At 42.5% G+C, this 17,888-nt stretch overlaps 1 protein-coding gene across 1 annotated transcript in view; it reads left to right on the top strand.

The window, feature by feature from the left end:
• CFAP61 (cilia and flagella associated protein 61) overlaps positions 1-17,888 on the top strand; it is a 247,955-nt gene that overhangs the window by 33,808 nt on the left and 196,259 nt on the right. The window contains 1 exon segment of the mRNA XM_086333756.1: positions 13,598-13,757. Within this exon segment, the coding sequence (XP_086189882.1) occupies positions 13,598-13,757 (160 nt within the window).

Genomic DNA, 17,888 nt, shown 5'->3' with positions numbered 1-17,888 from the left:
CTGGTGGTCCAGTGGTTAAGGCTTCACCTTCCAGTACAGGAGATGCAGATTCAATCCCTAGTTGGGGACTTAAGATCCCATATGTCTTGTGGCCAAAAAACCAAAACATAAAACAAGCAGTATTGTAACAAATTCAATAAAGACTAAAAATGGTCCACATTTAAAAAAAAAAATTAACATCTTAAAAAAAAGAATAAGATGAGTTTAGATGTTCATAGAGGTTTAGTTTCAGGTGAGAACCAGCCTTAAAAATTAGATTCAGATGTACTAGTGCATGATAGTTGTTTCTTCTGCATTGAAAGACTTCATTTTTTTTTTTTTGTCATATTTAGGTTTATGTGTTGTCTTTTAAGGACGTTTGTTCAAATATTGTCATTTGACCTTTGGCTCCGGGCTAGTGACAGAAGGAAGGGTCAGGAAGCATTTGGGCCCAGCAGCACCATTTTGAAAAACCACGTCTTACACGATGAGTCAAAAACTGTGTGTGTGTGTGTGTGTGTGTGTGTGTGCGTATGTGCTGAGTCGCGTCCGACTCTGCAGCCACACGGACTGTAGCCCTTCAGGTTCCTCTGGCCGTGGAATTTTCCAGGCAAGAATAAGAGAGTGGGTTGCCGTTTCCTACTCCAGGGGATCTTCCCAGCCCTGGGATCGAACCCCCATCTCTTGAGTCTCCTGAGAAGACATTTACCACCTGAGAAGCCCTGATAGTTAAAATGATTCATACAGACCCAAATAAGCTTTTAATGATCCCACTGTACCCATCCAGTTAAGTCAGTTCTTTGTTTTTTAGAGAAGGCATTTATTTATGTATTTATTTTTCCAGCTTTATTGAGATGTAATTGACATATGACATTGTGTAAGATTAAGGTATACAGTGTGTTAGTCTGATGTACTTATCTTGCAAAATGATCACCACCTTAGCGTGAGCCAGCACCTCCATTATGTTACAAAATTATTAATACCGTTTTCTTTTGTGGTGAAAACATTTAAGATCTACCTCTTAACCACTCCTAGGTATATAATACAGTGTTATTAGCTGTAATCATCATGCTGTACAGTAGATGCCCAGAACTTATTCATCTTATACCTGAAATTTGTATCCCTTGATTAACAACTCCTGATTCAGTCTGGGTAGCTTATCTGTTTCTGGGAATTTGTCTGTTTCTTTTAGGTTATCCAATTTGTTGGTGTATAATTAATCATAGTAATCTCTTATCCTTTGTATCCATGAAATCAGTTTTAACACCTACTCTTCCATTTCAGATTTTGAGTGTTCTCTCTTTTTCTTAGTCTAGCTAACAGGTTGTCAATTTTGTTTATTGTCTAAAAATACAGCTCTAAGTTTTGCAGATCTTTTTGATTACTTTTCTGGTCTCTATTTCATTTATTTCTGCTCTGCTCTTTGTTAATTTCTTCCTTCTGCTAATTTTGGGCTTCTTAATTTGGTCTTTTTCTAAAGGTTGTAAAGTTAGGTTGTTTATTTGAAATCTTCCTTTTTTTTTGTTAATGTAGGCATTTACTACTATAAACTTACTTCTTAGAACTGCTTTTTGCAGTATCCTGTAAATTTTGGTTTATTGTATTTCCACTTTTGTTTGTTTCAAGGTTTTTTTTAATTTCCCTTTTGATTTCTTCTTTGACCTCTTAGTTGTTCAGGAGTATATTAAATTTTCATATACTTGTGAATTTTCAGCTTTCCTCCTATTAATTTCTAGGGTAATACCACTGTAGTTGGGAAAGATACTAGGTGTGATTTAAATCTTTTTAATGAAGACTCTTGAGAGTCCCTTGGACTGCAAGGAGATCCAACCAGTCCATTCTAAACGAGATCAGTCCTGGGTGTTCTTTGGAAGGAATGATGCTGAAGCTGAAACTCCAGTACTTTGGCCACCTCATGCAAAGAGTTGACTCATTGGAAAAGACTGTGATGCTGGGAGGGATTGGGGGCAGGAGGAGAAGGGGACGACAGAGGATGAGATGGCTGGATGGCATCACTGACTCGATGGACGTGAGTCTGAGTGAACTCCGGGAGTTGGTGATGGACGGGGAGGCCTGGCATGCTGCAGTTCATGGGATCGCAAAGAGTCGGACACGACTGAGTGACTGAACTGAACTGACTGAATGTGCTAAGACTCATTTTGTGATCTATCATATTTTGTATCATGGACAATGTTCCATGTGTTCTTGAGAACAGTGTTATTCTACTGCTGTTGGATGGGATGTTCTGTACACATTTGTTAGGTCAGTTTTATCTAACGTGTGCATTGAGCCTAATGTTTCCTGGTTGATTTCCTCTCTGGATGTCTATCCATTGTCGAAAGTTAGCTATTGAAGTCCCCTGCTAGTATTGTATTGTTGTCTATCTCTCCCTTCAGATCTGTTAGTATTTGCTTATCATAGTTAGGTGCTCTGATGTTGAGGATATATATTAATATATTTGTGATTGTTATATCTTCTTTTTTATATTTTTATTTTATTTTTTAAATATAAATTTATTTATTTTAATTGGAGGCTAATTACTTTACAATATTGTATTGGTTTTGCCATACATCAACATGAATCCGCCATGGGTATACACGTGTTCCCCATCCTGAACCCCCTCCCACCTCCCTCCCCATACCATCCCTCTGGGTCATCCCAGTGCACCAGCCCCAAGCATCCTGTATCCTGCATCGAACCTGGACTGGCGATTCGTTTCATATATGATATTATACATGTTTCAATGCCATTCTCCCGAATCATCCCGCCCTCTCCCTCTCCCACAGAGTCCAAAAGACTGTTCTATACATCTGTGTCTCTTTGGCTGTCTTGCATACAGGGTTATCGTTACCATCTTTCTAAATTCCATATATATGCATTAGTATACTATATTGGTGTTTTTCTTTCTGGCTTACTTCACTCTGTATAATAGGCTCTAGTTTCATCCACCTCATTAGAACTGATTCAAATGTATTCTTTTTAATGGCTGAGTGATACTCCATTGTGTATATGTACCACGGCTTTCTTATCTATTTGTCTGCTGATGGACATCTAGGTTGCTTCCATGTCCTGGCTATTATAAACAGTGCTGCGATGAACATTGGGGTACATGTGTCTCTTTCAATTCTGGTTTCCTCAGTGTGTATGCCCAGCAGTGGGATTGCTGGGTCATAAGGCAGTTCTATTTCCAGTTTTTTAAAGGAATCTCCACACTGTTCTCCATAGTGGCTGTACTAGTTTGCATTCCCACCAACAGTGTAAGAGGGTTCCCTTTTCTCCACACCCTCTCCAGCATTTATTGCTTGTAGACTTAGATCACAGCCATTCTGACTGGCGTGAAATGGTACCTCATAGTGGTTTTGATTTGCATTTCTCTGATAAAGAGTGATGCTGAGCATCTTTTCATGTGTTTTTTAGCTGTCTGTATGTCTTCTTTGGAGAAATGTCTGTTTAGTTCTTTGGCCCATTTTTTGATTGGGTCGTTTATTTTCTTTTTTAAAAAAATGATTTATTCATTTATTTTTGGCTGTGCTGGGTCTTCATTGCTTTGCGTGGGCTTTCTTTACGGCAGTGAGCGGGGGCTACTCCTTCTTGCAGTGCACAAGCTTCTCACTGTGGTGCCCTCACTTGGCTCGGAGCACAGGAGCTAGGCACACAGGCGTCAGTGGTTGCAGCACTTGGACTCAGTGGTTGTAGCACATGGGCTTGGTTGCCCTGTGGCACGTGGGATCTCCCCGCACCAGGCAATGAACCTATGTCCTGTGTATTGGCAGTCGGAGTCTTACCCACTGTACCACCCGTGAAGTCCTATGATATCTTCTTGATGAATTGACCCCTTTATCATTATTTAATAACCTTCCTTGTCTCTTTCTGGGGAGCTTACAGTCTGTTTTGTCTGGTATAAGCATAGCTACCCATGCTCTCTTTTGGTTTTCACCATCATGGAATATATTCTTCCATCTCTTCACTTGAAAATGATGTGTATCCTTAAAGGAAGTGAATTTCTTGTAGGCAGCAAATTGATAGGTCTTGTTTTTTTATCCATCTAGCCACTCTGTGTCTTTTGTTTGGAGAATACAATTCATTTACACTTAGAGTAATTACAGGTAAGGACTTACAAATGCCATCTTACTGTTTTCTGGCTGTTTGTAGTACCTTGTTCCTTTCTTCCTGCCTTCCTTTATGAGTTGATGATTTTCTGCTGTGAAATGGTTTGATTCCTTTTTCTTTATCTTTTGTGAATCTACTGTAGATCTTTATTGCATGGTTACCATGAAACTTACATAAAACAGCTTACAGACATAACAGTCTATTTTACACTAAAGACTTAATTCAATTGCACACAAAAGGTTTACCCTTTTACTTCCCTGTGTTTTTAATATCACAATTTACCCCTTTTTATATCCCATATTTACTAACAAATTATTGTACCTATAGTTATTTAAATATTAAATTGTCATCCTTTAATCTTTACACTAGAGTTAAGTGGTTAATGCTTTGCCATATTAAAGTTTTATAGTATCCTGAACTTGACTGTATACTTGGTTTTACTATTGTGTTGTATATTTTTATATATTTTTATGTTATTAGCATCCTTTCATTTCATCTTGAAGAACTCCTTTCAGCATTTCTTATAGGGCAGGTCTAGTGGTGAAGAATTTTCTTAGCTTTTTTTTGTCTAGGAAAGTCTTTCATTTTTTAAGGACAGCTTTGCTGAGTGAAGTATTCTTTATTGGCAGTTTTTATCTTTCAGCACTTTGAGTATATTATCCTGCTAATTCCTGGCCTGGAGGGTTTCTGCTGAGAAATCTGCTGACAGTCTTATTGGGGGGGGTTCCCTTGGAAGTCACAAGATTTTTTTCTTCTGCTGCTTTTAAGATTCTCCTCTTACCTTTGATTTTTGAGTTTTATTATAATGTGTCTTGGGAAGGATCTTTTAAGTTGATTTTGTTTGGTGACCTATGGGTTTCATGAACTTGGGTATCTATATCTCTCCCCAGCTTTGGGATGTTCTTGGCCATTATTTCTTTAAATAAGCTCTCTGCCCCCTTTTCCCTCTCTGCTTGTCTTGGAACTCTGGTGATTCACAAATTGGTCCTTAGGATCGTATCTTATAGATCACACAGACTTTCTTCAACCCTTTTCATTCTTTTTACTTTGTTCTCCTTTGACTTGATATTTTCAAAGTTCCTGTCTTCAGTCTCACTATTCTTTCTTTTGATTGATCAGGTCCACTGTTAGATGCTTTGTGTTGTATTTTCATGTCATTCATTGATTCTTTGGCTCCAGAATATATGGTTGATTCTTATGGATTCTCTTTTGCTAAACTTCTTATTTTATTTGTGTATTGTTTTCCTGATTTTGTTGAACTGTCTGTGTTTTCTTGTAGCTCACTGTCTCCTGAAAACAGCTTTTTTGAATTACTTGTCTAGTGCATTGGAGAGTTAACCATTTGTCCTTGTCTTTGGGTTCAGTTATCAGAAGACTATTGTGACCTTTTGGTGGTGTCATATTTCCTTGATATTTCACGGTCCTGGAGTTTTGCTTTGCTGACTTCACGTTTGAATAGCAATCATTTCCTCTGGTCTTTGGGTGAGAAATACCTTCTCTCAGCCCTGCTAGAGATTCTGAGGTGTCCTTTTATGGGTACACCTCCTCTGTGCCTCTTGCTCTCTCTTTTGGCAGAATTTTCAAGTTGTTTATTTTCTATGGGCCCTCCAAAGCACCAGGTTGAGTGTTTTGTCTTCCCAAAGATGGCACTAAAGCTCAAGTTTGTAGAATCTTCCTGGACCACAGATTAGGCCAATTTTCTCATTATGCTCCTTAGCCATCTGCCAGGTCTACCCACACCACTCCTAGGAGTGTACATGAGAGCTGCCACAAGGTGGGCGGGTGTGGGGATAAGGCATGTGGGACATTCCTGGGCCAGTTGGTAGGATCCATGGGTGGGATATTCCCAGCAGCTCATGGGTGGGCTTCTTGATGGAATCCGTGATGCCTGTTAATGTCCTCTGAGGGCCCTACCTGCTGCTGTCTCAGATTCCTTCCTCCCCCACCCTCCAACCCAGTCATGAGCTCCTAATTTAGTACTCTAAGCCTGGCAAGAGAGAAATGAGTCCCTCTGGCAGCATCCTGCGTAGCTAGGGAAGCCAGGCACTCCCTTACCCCGTGGGACAAATTATGGGAATAAATCTTGGCCTAAGCTGTACTGCCTTGGAGGATGGATGTTGTGGGGAAAGGCAGACTGTCTTACCCCAGTCTAGGATATCCAAACTGGTTTTTGTTTTTGTATTTTGCTCCAAATGGATCAGAATCTTCTCCTCTGGAAGTCTGAACTTGATCAAAGGCTGTCGCATCCATGAGTGATTGTCTCAGGCACTGTTCGCAGGAGCTCCTGGACGGAGGCTCAGAGGCGCTAGAGTCACTTCATGGGCCTCTGCAGGGTCCACAACCACGACTGAGGTCTGTCTGCCTATTTCCCAGTTCACAGGCAGGTGAGACTCCCCCCAGGCCCCTTGGTGGATGGTGCTGGATCCCACAGCTCCCTCACATGCACTTTTGTTCGTGCATGGAAGCCAAATATCTGCTGCTGAGCAGGAGACAAAACCAAGGGATGTCTTATCACTATGATACTTATATCACTCTGGAGAAGGCCTTTAATTATTTGGTTTCATGATGCAAGTTAGAACCCAAGTCTCTTGAGTTTTAGCGCTTGTGAGAAGCAGCTATAGCAGCCTCCTCACTCATTTCCTTCCCTCTCCTGTCACGTGTTACAAGCTTTCAGTGTGTGAGAACATCAAAGCAACATCTCCGGCTGAGAACTGCAGTCCCATCCCTGCAGGGATCCTTTGGTATCTCTAAAGACACAAACGGAGTCCAGTGTGATCTCTGTGTGTTCGGTGGAGATGTGACCACAGGCCTCAGTCTTACGTGGACGGTCGAGAACAGGACGTGTCCATGGCGAGCAAGCTGACCTAGGATCTGGGAGTGACTCTCTGGTCTTCACCAAGCCATATTAGGTATCTCAGCCTGTTTTGGGTTCAAGAGCAGTGCAGTCACCACCCTCCCACTGACCTCCCAGGACCCTCTTTCCAACCCCTGTAGGCTTACTCAGGCTGGCCGTTCGGCAGAAGTGTTCTGGGGTGAGGGGGAGGGGGGTGCACTCGCCCTGGCTCACGGGAGCCAGTTGTTAAATCTTCAGGAACTTGGCAAACTGATTGTTAAGCATAGCCATTGTCAAAAATTAAGTGATATCAACTAACAGTATAATAAATTATACTAAAAGCAAAATCAATAAATCCTCAAAAATCAGTTCAGTTCAGTTGCTCAGTCATGTCCGACTCTTTGTGACCCCCATGGACTGCAGCACGCCAGGCCTGCCTATCCATCACCAACTCCTGGAGTCTACCCAAACTCATGTCCATTGAGTTGATGATGCCATCCAATCACCTCATCCTCTGTTGTCCCCTTCTCATCCCACCTTCCATCTTTTCCAGCATCAGGGTCTTTTCAGATGAGTCAGTTCTTCACATCAGGTGGCCAAAGTATTGGAGTTTCAGCTTCAACATCAGTCCTTCCAGTGAACACTCAGGACTGACCTCCTGTACAATGGACTGGTTGGATCTCCTTGCAGTCCAAGGGGCTCTCAAGAGTCTTCTCCAACACCATAGTTAAAAAGCATCAGTTCTTTGGTGCTCAGCTTTCTTTATAGTCCAGTTCTCACATCCATACTTGACTACTGGAAAAACTATTAGCCTTGACTAGGCGGACCTTTGTTGGCAAGCTTTCTGCTTTTTAATATGCTGTCTAGGTTGGTCATAACTTTCCTTCCAAGGAGTAAGTGTCTTTTAATTTCATGGCTTCAGTCACCATCTGCAGTGATTTTGGAGCTCAAAAAAATAAAGTCTGCCACTTCTTAATTCCAGCTTGTGCTTCATCCAGCCTAGCGTTTCTCATGATGTACTCTGCATATAAGTTAAATAAGCAGGGTGACAATATACAGCCTTGATGTACTCCTTTTACTATTTGGAACAAGTCTGTTGTTCCATGTCCAGTTCTAACTGTTGCTTCCTGACCTGCATACAGATTTCTCAAGAGGCAGATCAGGTGGTCTGGTATTCCCATCTCTTTCAGAATTTTCCACAGTTTGTTATGATCCACATAGTCAAAGGTGTTGGCACAGTCAATAAAGCAGAAATAAATGTTTTTCTGGAACTCTATGCTTTTTTGATGATCCAGCGGATGTTGGCAATTTGATCTCTGGTTCCTTTGCCTTTTCTAAAACCAGCTTGAATATCTGGAAGTTCATGGTTCACATTCTATTGAAGCCTGGGTTGGAGAATTTTGAGCATTACTTTACTAGCGTGTGAGATGGGTGCAATTGTGCAGTAGTTTGAACATTCTTTGGCATTGGCTTTCTTTGGGATTGGAATGAAAACTGACCTTTTCCAGTCCTGTGGTCACTGCTGAGTTTTCCAAATTTGCTGATGTATTGGGTGCAGCACTTTCACAGCATCATCTTTCAGGATTTGAAATAGCTCAACTGGAATTCCATCACCTCCATTAGCTTTGTTTGTAGTGATGCTTCCTAAGGCCTACTTGACTTCACATTCCAGGATGTCTGGCTCTAGGTGAGTGATCACACCATTGTGATCATCTGGGTCGTGAAGATCTTTTTTTGTACAGTTCTTCTGTGTATTGTTGCCACCTCTTCTTAATATCTTCTACTTCTGTTAGGTCCGTACCATTTCTGTCTTTTATTGAGCCCATGCAAAGATGGGCTCAAAGACCATAACTTTGTCATTATTTTACTATTATCTGCCCTCTTGAAGTCACTTATATTTGTAGTCTCTGTGCAGAAGAATTACTGTAATTATGGCTACTGGGCATCTTTTCCCAGTTTTCCTCTCAGTGACATCATACCAGGAACTCACGACAGGCTGCAACAGGAGTATTTACACCACAGAAATTGGCAACAGTTAGGAATAAGCTTTTCCCGCATATTTGTAACTGCCGCTTAGGAGTTACACTGCACTTTTGGGTGAGCAGAGAGAACAGGGCACAGTCCAGCAAGCCTGCCCCTTCCAGACCCATCCACGGCAGTCACAGGCCACATGTGTGGAAGGCCTGAGAACTGTATCTGCACTGTGCAAGCTGTGGAGTAAAGGGTTTTAACTGAGAGTGCTTTCTTTGACTTCATCGACACTTTGGAGGAGTTCTGAGTTAGCAAAGTTCCTTTTTATAACTTCATCCTGGCTTACCTTGACATCTGGTGTTTACACAAACTGAGATTTCAGGGCAGGGCGGTTGGAGGCCAAGGGCAGCTCCTGGAGACAGATGGACAGAGTGTCTGCCTTGGCAGCATCCACAGCATGGGCAGCAGCAGTCCAAGGAGGCACCACTGACCTGCGGGTGGGCAGAGCCTGCCTGCCCAGCCGTGCCTCTGGCATCAGGCAGGAAGGATCAGAGCTGACAGTTGTTACAATGAGGGCAACCTCACTGTGGAGTATGGTCACCCAGAAAGGTGGGTGATACAGGGCTTTTTAGATGGAAGTGTGAATGACACGTTGCACACGGGCCTATTGATGGACCTGCTTATGAAGACTTGGCTACCGAATGTGTGGTTATGATGATCTTAGCCTTATGCATTGTCGTATGGATCCTCATAGGAAAAACAAGCACAGCAGCAAACTCAGTTTTGCTCACTGTGAAATAATGAAAGCCACCCTTGGAGTGGAAAGTACTTGTTACCTGGAAGACAGACAGGAGCCTGCAATCATTACCTTTTCACTGTACAAGTAAAAAAGAAAACATCCATCAAATCAACTTTTTTTTTTTTTTTCTGGAAAACACATACTCACACAAAGATGCATTTGAATACTCCCACAAATTCATATTTAAGAGCAGTGTTTTTCACGTCAGAACGGTAATCACAAAGGAACCCAAAGGAAAAAAGCAGGCACGTCCACAATATATCCTCGCTGTGTTGGGTCCATCATCCTTAACTTTGTGAATTGTCACAGCCCCAGCATGAATGACGAGAATATAACAGGTTGCAGAATTGGAGAACGTGAAATCTTTTGTTCCTAATGGCACAACATGTTTTTCTCATTTTCATCAGAATGTGTGACCCATGCCATTTGAAATCAAATTCCAAACACGACGCGCCATTAGTGTAATAGCTCATTACTAACAGCGGTCTTATAAATAATACATTCTTATCGTGCACACGCAGCTCGCCGTGAAGCCAGCAAAAGGTATTTCAGGCCATGGAAGTTGCACTGCGCCAGCGTGGCTGTAGATGAGAAGGACATCTCCATGTGAACCAAGATGGATGCCAATTTTCCCTGCCGAGAGGGAGGCTGGCCATCTCTCCCCACACATATGGCAGATGGATTGGTTAATCAGCGTCTGCTGAGTCTCGGGCCTAAAATCACAGAGAAGCCAGGCAACTGCGGCTACGCAGCCTTTGTTCACGCGTGCAAACAAGACAAACAATCACTTGTTATTTGGGAAAAAAATTAAAATGTTTATTTTGGACTTTTATTGAAGTGTCGATGGATTTGTAAAACAGCTGTGTGAATCCAGCCTTTTGCAGCTAGTAATTGGTGGGGGGGCGCCTGTAAAGAAAAGAATATGCATGGGAAAAAAATTCATTAAAAAAAATTCCTCTTGTATCCTAGCATTTAGAAGAATTACAGGGAATCTCGTATTTACTTTTCAAACACATCTTGGAGGATGAACAGTTTTAAGCCAGAAGATACATTTGAGAACGAATAGCTTAATAGCTAACTTTTTTTCCCTCTGATGTTTAAAAGAGTGTTGTAGGTTCTTGCTCCACTCTAGGGAGTATTAACCATTTTATCCAACTTGGTATTTATGGGATGATGTCGCATTCTTAGGATCTGGGAATTCTGACAATTGTTGAGCTCTTCTGGCTGAATGGTTGTCTCAAGAAATAAAATCTGAACTCTGGAGGGCTAGAACCCACCCAGTAAATGCTGTTTTCTTATAAGAGCTGTCAGAGTCAAATCAGTTACCAGAATTTGCTTAGAACCCACATAAAGATCAAAGGAATTATTTATGCAAAATGTGTTTATTTTTCTTCTTTCCAATTTTATTGAGCTAGAATTGATATGTAATATTGTATAAGTTTAAGGTGTCCAACCTAATATTTTGATATATGTGCATATTGTAACATAATCACCATGAGTGAGAATAGTTAACCCAAGAATGCTGTATTCCTTCTTGCCTCTTTTAAAATTTTAAATGCTTTCCTTGCAGAGAAGAGTGAAATCCAGAATTACTAAAGGAACATAGTAAAGAATTTCAATCACAGTCATCAGTCAATAGGGCATTAAACTTTGATAGAATTAAAAATTGTCATTAATTTATAATATGTCAGTACCAGTAATAGGCCTAGATCAGCTAGTCACTCATGAAAAGATATGTTGTTTCCTCTACTCAGAACACTTATGATCCCAAATGTGTTGCATCTTTCCCACACCAGCCAGCTCTCCAGCTTCTAGTCACCAGCTGGGTGTCCTGCAGTCTAATTCACTTTCTGATACTGCTCAGCCTTAGTGCAGACCCCACAGATTTAGAGCTCAGGCCCACAAAATTGCCCACATCAGGTGCCATTCACAAGCCCCAGATTGTCCCCTGTGCTTTTAACTGACCAGCGATAACTCACGGGTTCCCATGACCCCCTCGGTCATGTTTGAGAACCTGCTGGAAGGGTCACAGAGCTCAGGCGACTCTTTACTTGCCATCATGGATTCACTGTAAAGGATACAGCTCAGGAACAGGAAACGGAACAGATGCATTGGGTGAGGTAGGGAGGGCGGGGGGAGCTTCCATGCCCTCTCTGGGCCCCCAACTGCCTGGCATTTCGTGTGTTCACCAGCAGGGAGGCTTGGGAACCCCATTGTTTAGGTGTTTTTCTGGTTTTCCATTAACAGTTGATTAAATCTTGGGCTGTGGTGGCTGCACTCACTCTCCAGCTCCTCTCCCCTTCTCAGAGGTCAAGGTGCTGTGTTCTTAGTCGCTCAGTTGTGTCCAAGTCTTAGCAACCCCATGAACTGCAGCCCACCAAGCTCTGTCCATGGGGATTCTCCAGGCAAGAATACTGGAGTGGGATGCCATTTCCTCCTCCAGGGAATCTTCCTGACCCAGGGATTGAACCCATGCCTCTCACATTTCAGGCCGATTCTTTACTGTCTGAGCCACCAGGGAAGCCCCTGAGGCCGAGGGAACATGGCTGAAAGCTCCAACCCTCTAGTCACATGGCTGATTCCTCTGGTAACCAGTTCCCATCCTCTGAAAGTGGCCTTATTAGCATAAACTCACGTACCATTGAAAGGGGCTTATTATGAACAATAAAAGACTCTCAGGAGATTATAAGTGTTTTATGAACTTTGAGCCAGGAATGAGGGATGAAGACCAAATATTTTTTATTTTTTCTCACTGTCATCCTTGTCTTCCCACTGATGTATTCCTCATCAAAGGCCTAAAATGATGAGGGCCATTGTAGGAGGTTTAGAATCAGGTGGGATGCTGAGAGGGCTTCTCTGGTGGCTCAGATGGTAAAGAATCTGCCTGCAATGTGGGAGACCTGGGTTTGATCCCTGGGTTGGGAAGACCCCCCTGGAGGAGGGCATAGCAACCCACTCCAGTATTCTTGCCTGGAGAATCCCCATGGATAGAGGAGCCTGGCAGGCTACAGTCTGTGGGGTTGCAAAGAGTCAGACACGACTTAGCGACACAGCACAGCACAGGATGCTGGGAGGTGGTTATGTTGTAGATCAGACTCACCTGTGAACAGGTGCAGTGAGTTTATTTCCTCAGAACTTTCCACTGAACCTCCTTCCTCTCATCTCCTCCCCATGAGACCATCTAGTCAAATATATGTTCAAGAAAATGAAAGAAATAAGTCTTCCCACGTGGCACTAGTTGTAAAGAATCTACCTGCCAATGGAGGAGCCTCAAGAGACACAGGTTCTATCCCAGCATTGGGAAGATCCCCTGGAGAAGGAAATGGTGACCCACTCCAGTATTCTTGTCTGGGAAATCCTGTGGACAGAGGAATCTGGCAGTCTACAGTCCATGGGGTCACAAAGAGTTGGGCACAATTGAGCACATGCACACACACACAACACACACACACACAAAAATTGAAGAGTACCTACCTGATGAGGAGCAAATTATTAACTTGTTCTAAATTGGGGTCAACCAGATGGCCACTGGAAATAATGGTCCTCCTTGGAACTGCATGGTGGAGGGGAGGAAAGTAGACAGGAGAGTTGGGCTTGCAGTAGGGAAATGAAAGGATTTAGGGCAGGCAGGGGTATTGTTTGGGCAAAATTTCCCCTCAAGAACACCATGACAGCCTCCCTAAGTTCCAGACCCATCTCTAGGATTGTCATTCATGATAATTTTGTTGTCCATCCAAGGTGGTCATCTGTGACATCATTTTTTGAGCCTGTCATGTGTGCTGTGCACTGCGCCTGACCATAGGGTGCTCCCTCCCTCATACAGCTCCAGGTGCCCACGGGCAGGGGCTTTCATGGTGCCCATTCACCTGAGGTTGGATGGTCATGAGATGTCTTGGACATTTCAGGTGGAAGGTGTGGCTGTCGGGTTCATGAGCGTGTGCTCACAAGTGAACCTGGAGCTCCTGCACAAGTGCTTTGACCTGGCACCCTTCCATGGACTCTGCATCCCGCATCAGGACGACATCCTAGAACCACCCCAGGAGTTCAGCATCCACGAAAGTTCAGGTACAGTGGCTGTCATAGGAGCACGCCGGGGATGGAGCTTTGTGCGCTATGCTGTGCTATTGACTCTGTGCTGGAGCTGGGTGGTGGCAGCTGCTGGGCAGCTCTGTACCCAGTCCCCTTTCAGGGGTGGTTCCTGGTGCCTCGCAACTTTGTGCCTGTATCTGTGAGCACAGAGGGTCAAGGGGCATGGCCCTGGGTAGACACCACAGCCTTGTTGCCAAAGGTCTCCTGAATTCAGAATGTCTGCCTTCAGAAGTTCATTGTTAGAGTCGAGGTAAGTTGTGGTGAAATAATTGATAGTGTTTCAGGATTTTATTTGTGCACACACATAGAACCCAGAACCTGAATATGATAAGTGAGTCTTTTAAGTCAAGAACTAGAGAAATTCTGTATGTCCTTAAGTTTTTTATTTTTTTTAATTGAAGTATAGTTGAGTTATAATTTTATGTTAGTTTCAGGTATAAAGTGATTCATTTATACAAATATATTCAGATATATGTATATATGCCTTTAAGTTTTAACCCCAACAATTAGCGCTTCTGTGTTTATGTCATCGACAACTTATTATGTAATACAGGTCTATTGCAAGTAGTCATTTTAAACTTGCTTATTTTTAGCCATCTACAATATTAGAACTGATTTTAAAATCATGTCTGTATTAGGATTTTCACCAAGTGAAATTGGGTCATCTCAACCTTTGGTATCTTAATTTAACAAAGTCTCCCTGCATCCATGAGCATCTTTGAGGTTAAGTGTTTTGTTTCTTAAATCAGGGAGATGCAGCAGGGTGTGTAAATCTAGTTCTCCAAACCTAGGTTTCCTCATTTGTGAAATAGGAAGAGTAGTAACACCTCCCACAAAGGGGCGTCGTGGGGTCTGACTGAGATCACTCAGGTCCAGGGCTTTACTCAGCATCTACATCAAACTTAGTGCGCCATCAGCATGGATCCTCATTTTGAGCGGTCATTATCCATCACTTTGTCGTTGGTCTTTCACTTACATGAGTCTTCCCAGGTTAACATCAGGGCATCTTGAATTGCTCTGCTTTCTCGTGTCTGAAAGACTATATCACAATTTTGCTCTTGTCTGCCAGTCTGGGCTCCATTTTTATGTTTATTTTTGAAGACAGCTGTTGCATCAATATACTGTTACTTGGCATTGTTCAGCGTAGGTAATGTGTGCACTTTCTGCGTACGTATATTCATATTTAAGTTTTTTGCATAAAATAAATGCTTCTAGATGTCAAAAAAAAGATTGCTCAAAAATAGGAAGAGGAGCATGTTGGAAGCAAGACTGACAAGCAGAGGACTTGTTAATCTAAACAACAGCAGGTGTTGGTTTGGCAGATCTTATTGGCTGGACAGGAAACCAAGCGCATGGAGCTGGTCGGAACATTCACACAGGTCACAAAGACCTTTTGGAGCTGTAGCTGGAGAGGGATATCCCTTCTGTATTAATAAGAGCTTTGAGGTCTTTATTGTTTCATGGTGAAGGCTGGCTTGCCCTTGCTTCTCAGCTAAGACATACAGGAGTATTCTGAAGGAACCTTCAGCATGAGACAGTCTTGAATAATATGTTATCATTGTCACTTTCGAATGTATAAATTCTTCTTGAAGGCAGAAGTCAATAGGTTTTATGGCTTAGTTTTCTCATGCCTAAAATGGAGATAAAAATAGTATCAAAACCAGAAAGTTGTTGGGATGGTTAAATGTTAGAATCTACATGACGACCTTAGCTTTTTGCCAAGTATGGAGTAAGTTCTGAAAAAATTAAGGTTGTTTTTCCTCTCCCCTTGATTGTTGTCATTATTAAAAACAAGTTGAGGGACTTCCCTGTTAGTCCAGTGGTTAAGACTTCACCTTCCGGAGCAGGGGGTATGGGTTTGATCTCTGATCAGGGAACTAAGATCCCACATACCTCTCAGCCAAAAAACTATAACATACGAAAGCAGTACTGTAAAATATTCAATAAAGACTTTTAAAATGGTCCACATAAAAATAAATCTTTAGAAAAATGTTGAAAAGATATGGTTCCCTTTCAGGGTGTTTCTGAGTAGCTCTGAATTACATAGAATGACTGGGATGTTCCTATCTTAGAAACTTCATGGGCAGGAACACAATTCAAAATTTAGATCAAATCCTGGACTTAAAAACACATAATCTGTTTAGCCAAAGTGTGTCTGTTTAGCAAAAGCCCCAGAGATATGGAAACTGGAAGAAGTCTTACTATTCTGTCTCCCACTTTTAATATTTTTACCTAAAATTAGTTGATCTAGGACAGGATGGTAGCTAAAGGAAATAGGAAAATTTCTCTTGTCATTTTGTGTGTCTTATTTATTTTTGAAAATCCAGCTCCACTAATAAAATGGTGATTATGAAGTTTCGTTACCGGGAAACACTATTGTAGACTTCCAAATAACTCAGGGATGGATTCACGAATCTACAGCCCATTATATTCCAGAAAAGAGTCATTGGCACATTTTGCTTTCCCCTTCACATCAACAGCAACAAAGAATGAGGCTCCAGAGAAAACTGGAAATGTGTTATGATCCTGTCCTTTTTTATCTAACGAAAGTCTCAAGTTAAAGGAAATATAATTTCCCTAAAATACGAGCCAAAATTCTTGTTTCAGTGGGCACACACCATTGTGCCTTATGCTTTCAATTCTGTTTATGCTTTTTACCTTTCAAAGGATTTTCATATATATTGTCTCATTTTATCCTCATGATTTGATGTACGAGAGCTAAGAAAGGTGCCTGCGTGTGTACTATGTTGCTTCAGTCATGTCTGGCTCTTTGCAACCCCAGGGACTGCAGCCTGCCAGGCTCCTCTGTCCATAGGATTCTCCAGGCAAGAATACTGGAGTGGGTTGCCACGCCCTCCTCCAGGGGAATCTTTCTAACTCAGAGATTGAAACCACATCTCCTGGGTCTCCTGCCTTGGCAGGTGGGTTCTTCACCACTAGCACTGCCTGGGAAAGGTGACCCCTGCTGCCCAAATTCACAAAAGGTGTTACAGCTCAGCAGGGGCTGACCCAGCACCCAGCTTATCCTTCCACTTGACTTTTTGTCTAGGGTGGCTGTGATCAAAAACTCCAGTGGTGTGTCTACTATACAAATACATGATCAATTGTTTTCACTTCAATGAATTATTGAATGAGTTACCACTTTTAGGAGCTCTCAGTGACGTGTGTGTGTGTGTCTGCGTGTGTGTGTGTGTGTTTGTGCTTTGGACAACTCCCATCTTCTGGACTCTTCACCTCTTGTGTCTGTGGGATTTGCCAGGACTGTGCACAGCCAATCTGTCCTGTGTCAGAGGTGGGCAGGAAGTACCAGGACACTGAGACCCCAGGAGCAGCCTCTGATTCTCCATTTCTTCTTTAAAAAATATTGATTTATTTATTTGGCTATGTCAGGGTCTTAGTTGTAGCACGTGGAATCTTTCATTGCTTAGTTGCCCTATAGCATGTGGGATCTTAGTACCTTGACCAGGGACTGAACCTGAGTGCCCTGCACTGGAAGGTGTGTTCTTAACCACTGGACCACTAGGAAAGTGCCCCAGCTTCCCTGTTCCTTGTCCCTGCTCCCCTACTGGTATCTTCTCCATCAACTCCCAGGTAGACAGTTGTGCTCGAATCCTTGACTCAGGGTCTGCTTCTGAGAGAACCCACCCCAACACACTGCTGGCCTAGTCTTTCCCCACCAGCTGTGAAAACATTTACTTACTACAGCTGAAAGGAGTTGAGATATAAATACCTCAGCTCCCTCACCCCTCGGTGGGATAGCTTTGAGACTTGAGTTTTGCGTTGTTTTTCAGAACTCCTCCAGGAGATGAAGTTACAGCTAGTGATCCGCGTGATGACATATGTTTCATTAGCTGCCTTCCTTTCCCTTCTCTCTTCCTAACCTCCCTACCATGCTTCCTGAATCACCTCCCAAATAAACTACTTGTTCTCAGGTCCTTGATCAAGGTAGGGTCTGTTCCCACCAGCTGTGAAACTCACAATTTCATGCAAACTTTCACCCCTCCAAGCAGAGTGACAACATCATGACTCAACATTCCAGAGCTTGTACAGTGGTCCCCATTCTTTATTTTTTCCAACCAAATGATTAATTAAGCAAAGAAACAAAAA

Source organism: Bos grunniens, chromosome 13 (assembly GCF_055505025.1).
Source record: "Bos grunniens cultivar Pamir isolate PY7600 chromosome 13, Bosgru_T2T1.0, whole genome shotgun sequence".
In the NCBI taxonomy this organism is placed as follows: Eukaryota; Metazoa; Chordata; class Mammalia; order Artiodactyla; family Bovidae; genus Bos; species Bos grunniens.
The sequence above is the reverse complement of the archived record's forward strand: the minus strand, read 5'-3'. Positions and strand labels throughout refer to the sequence as shown.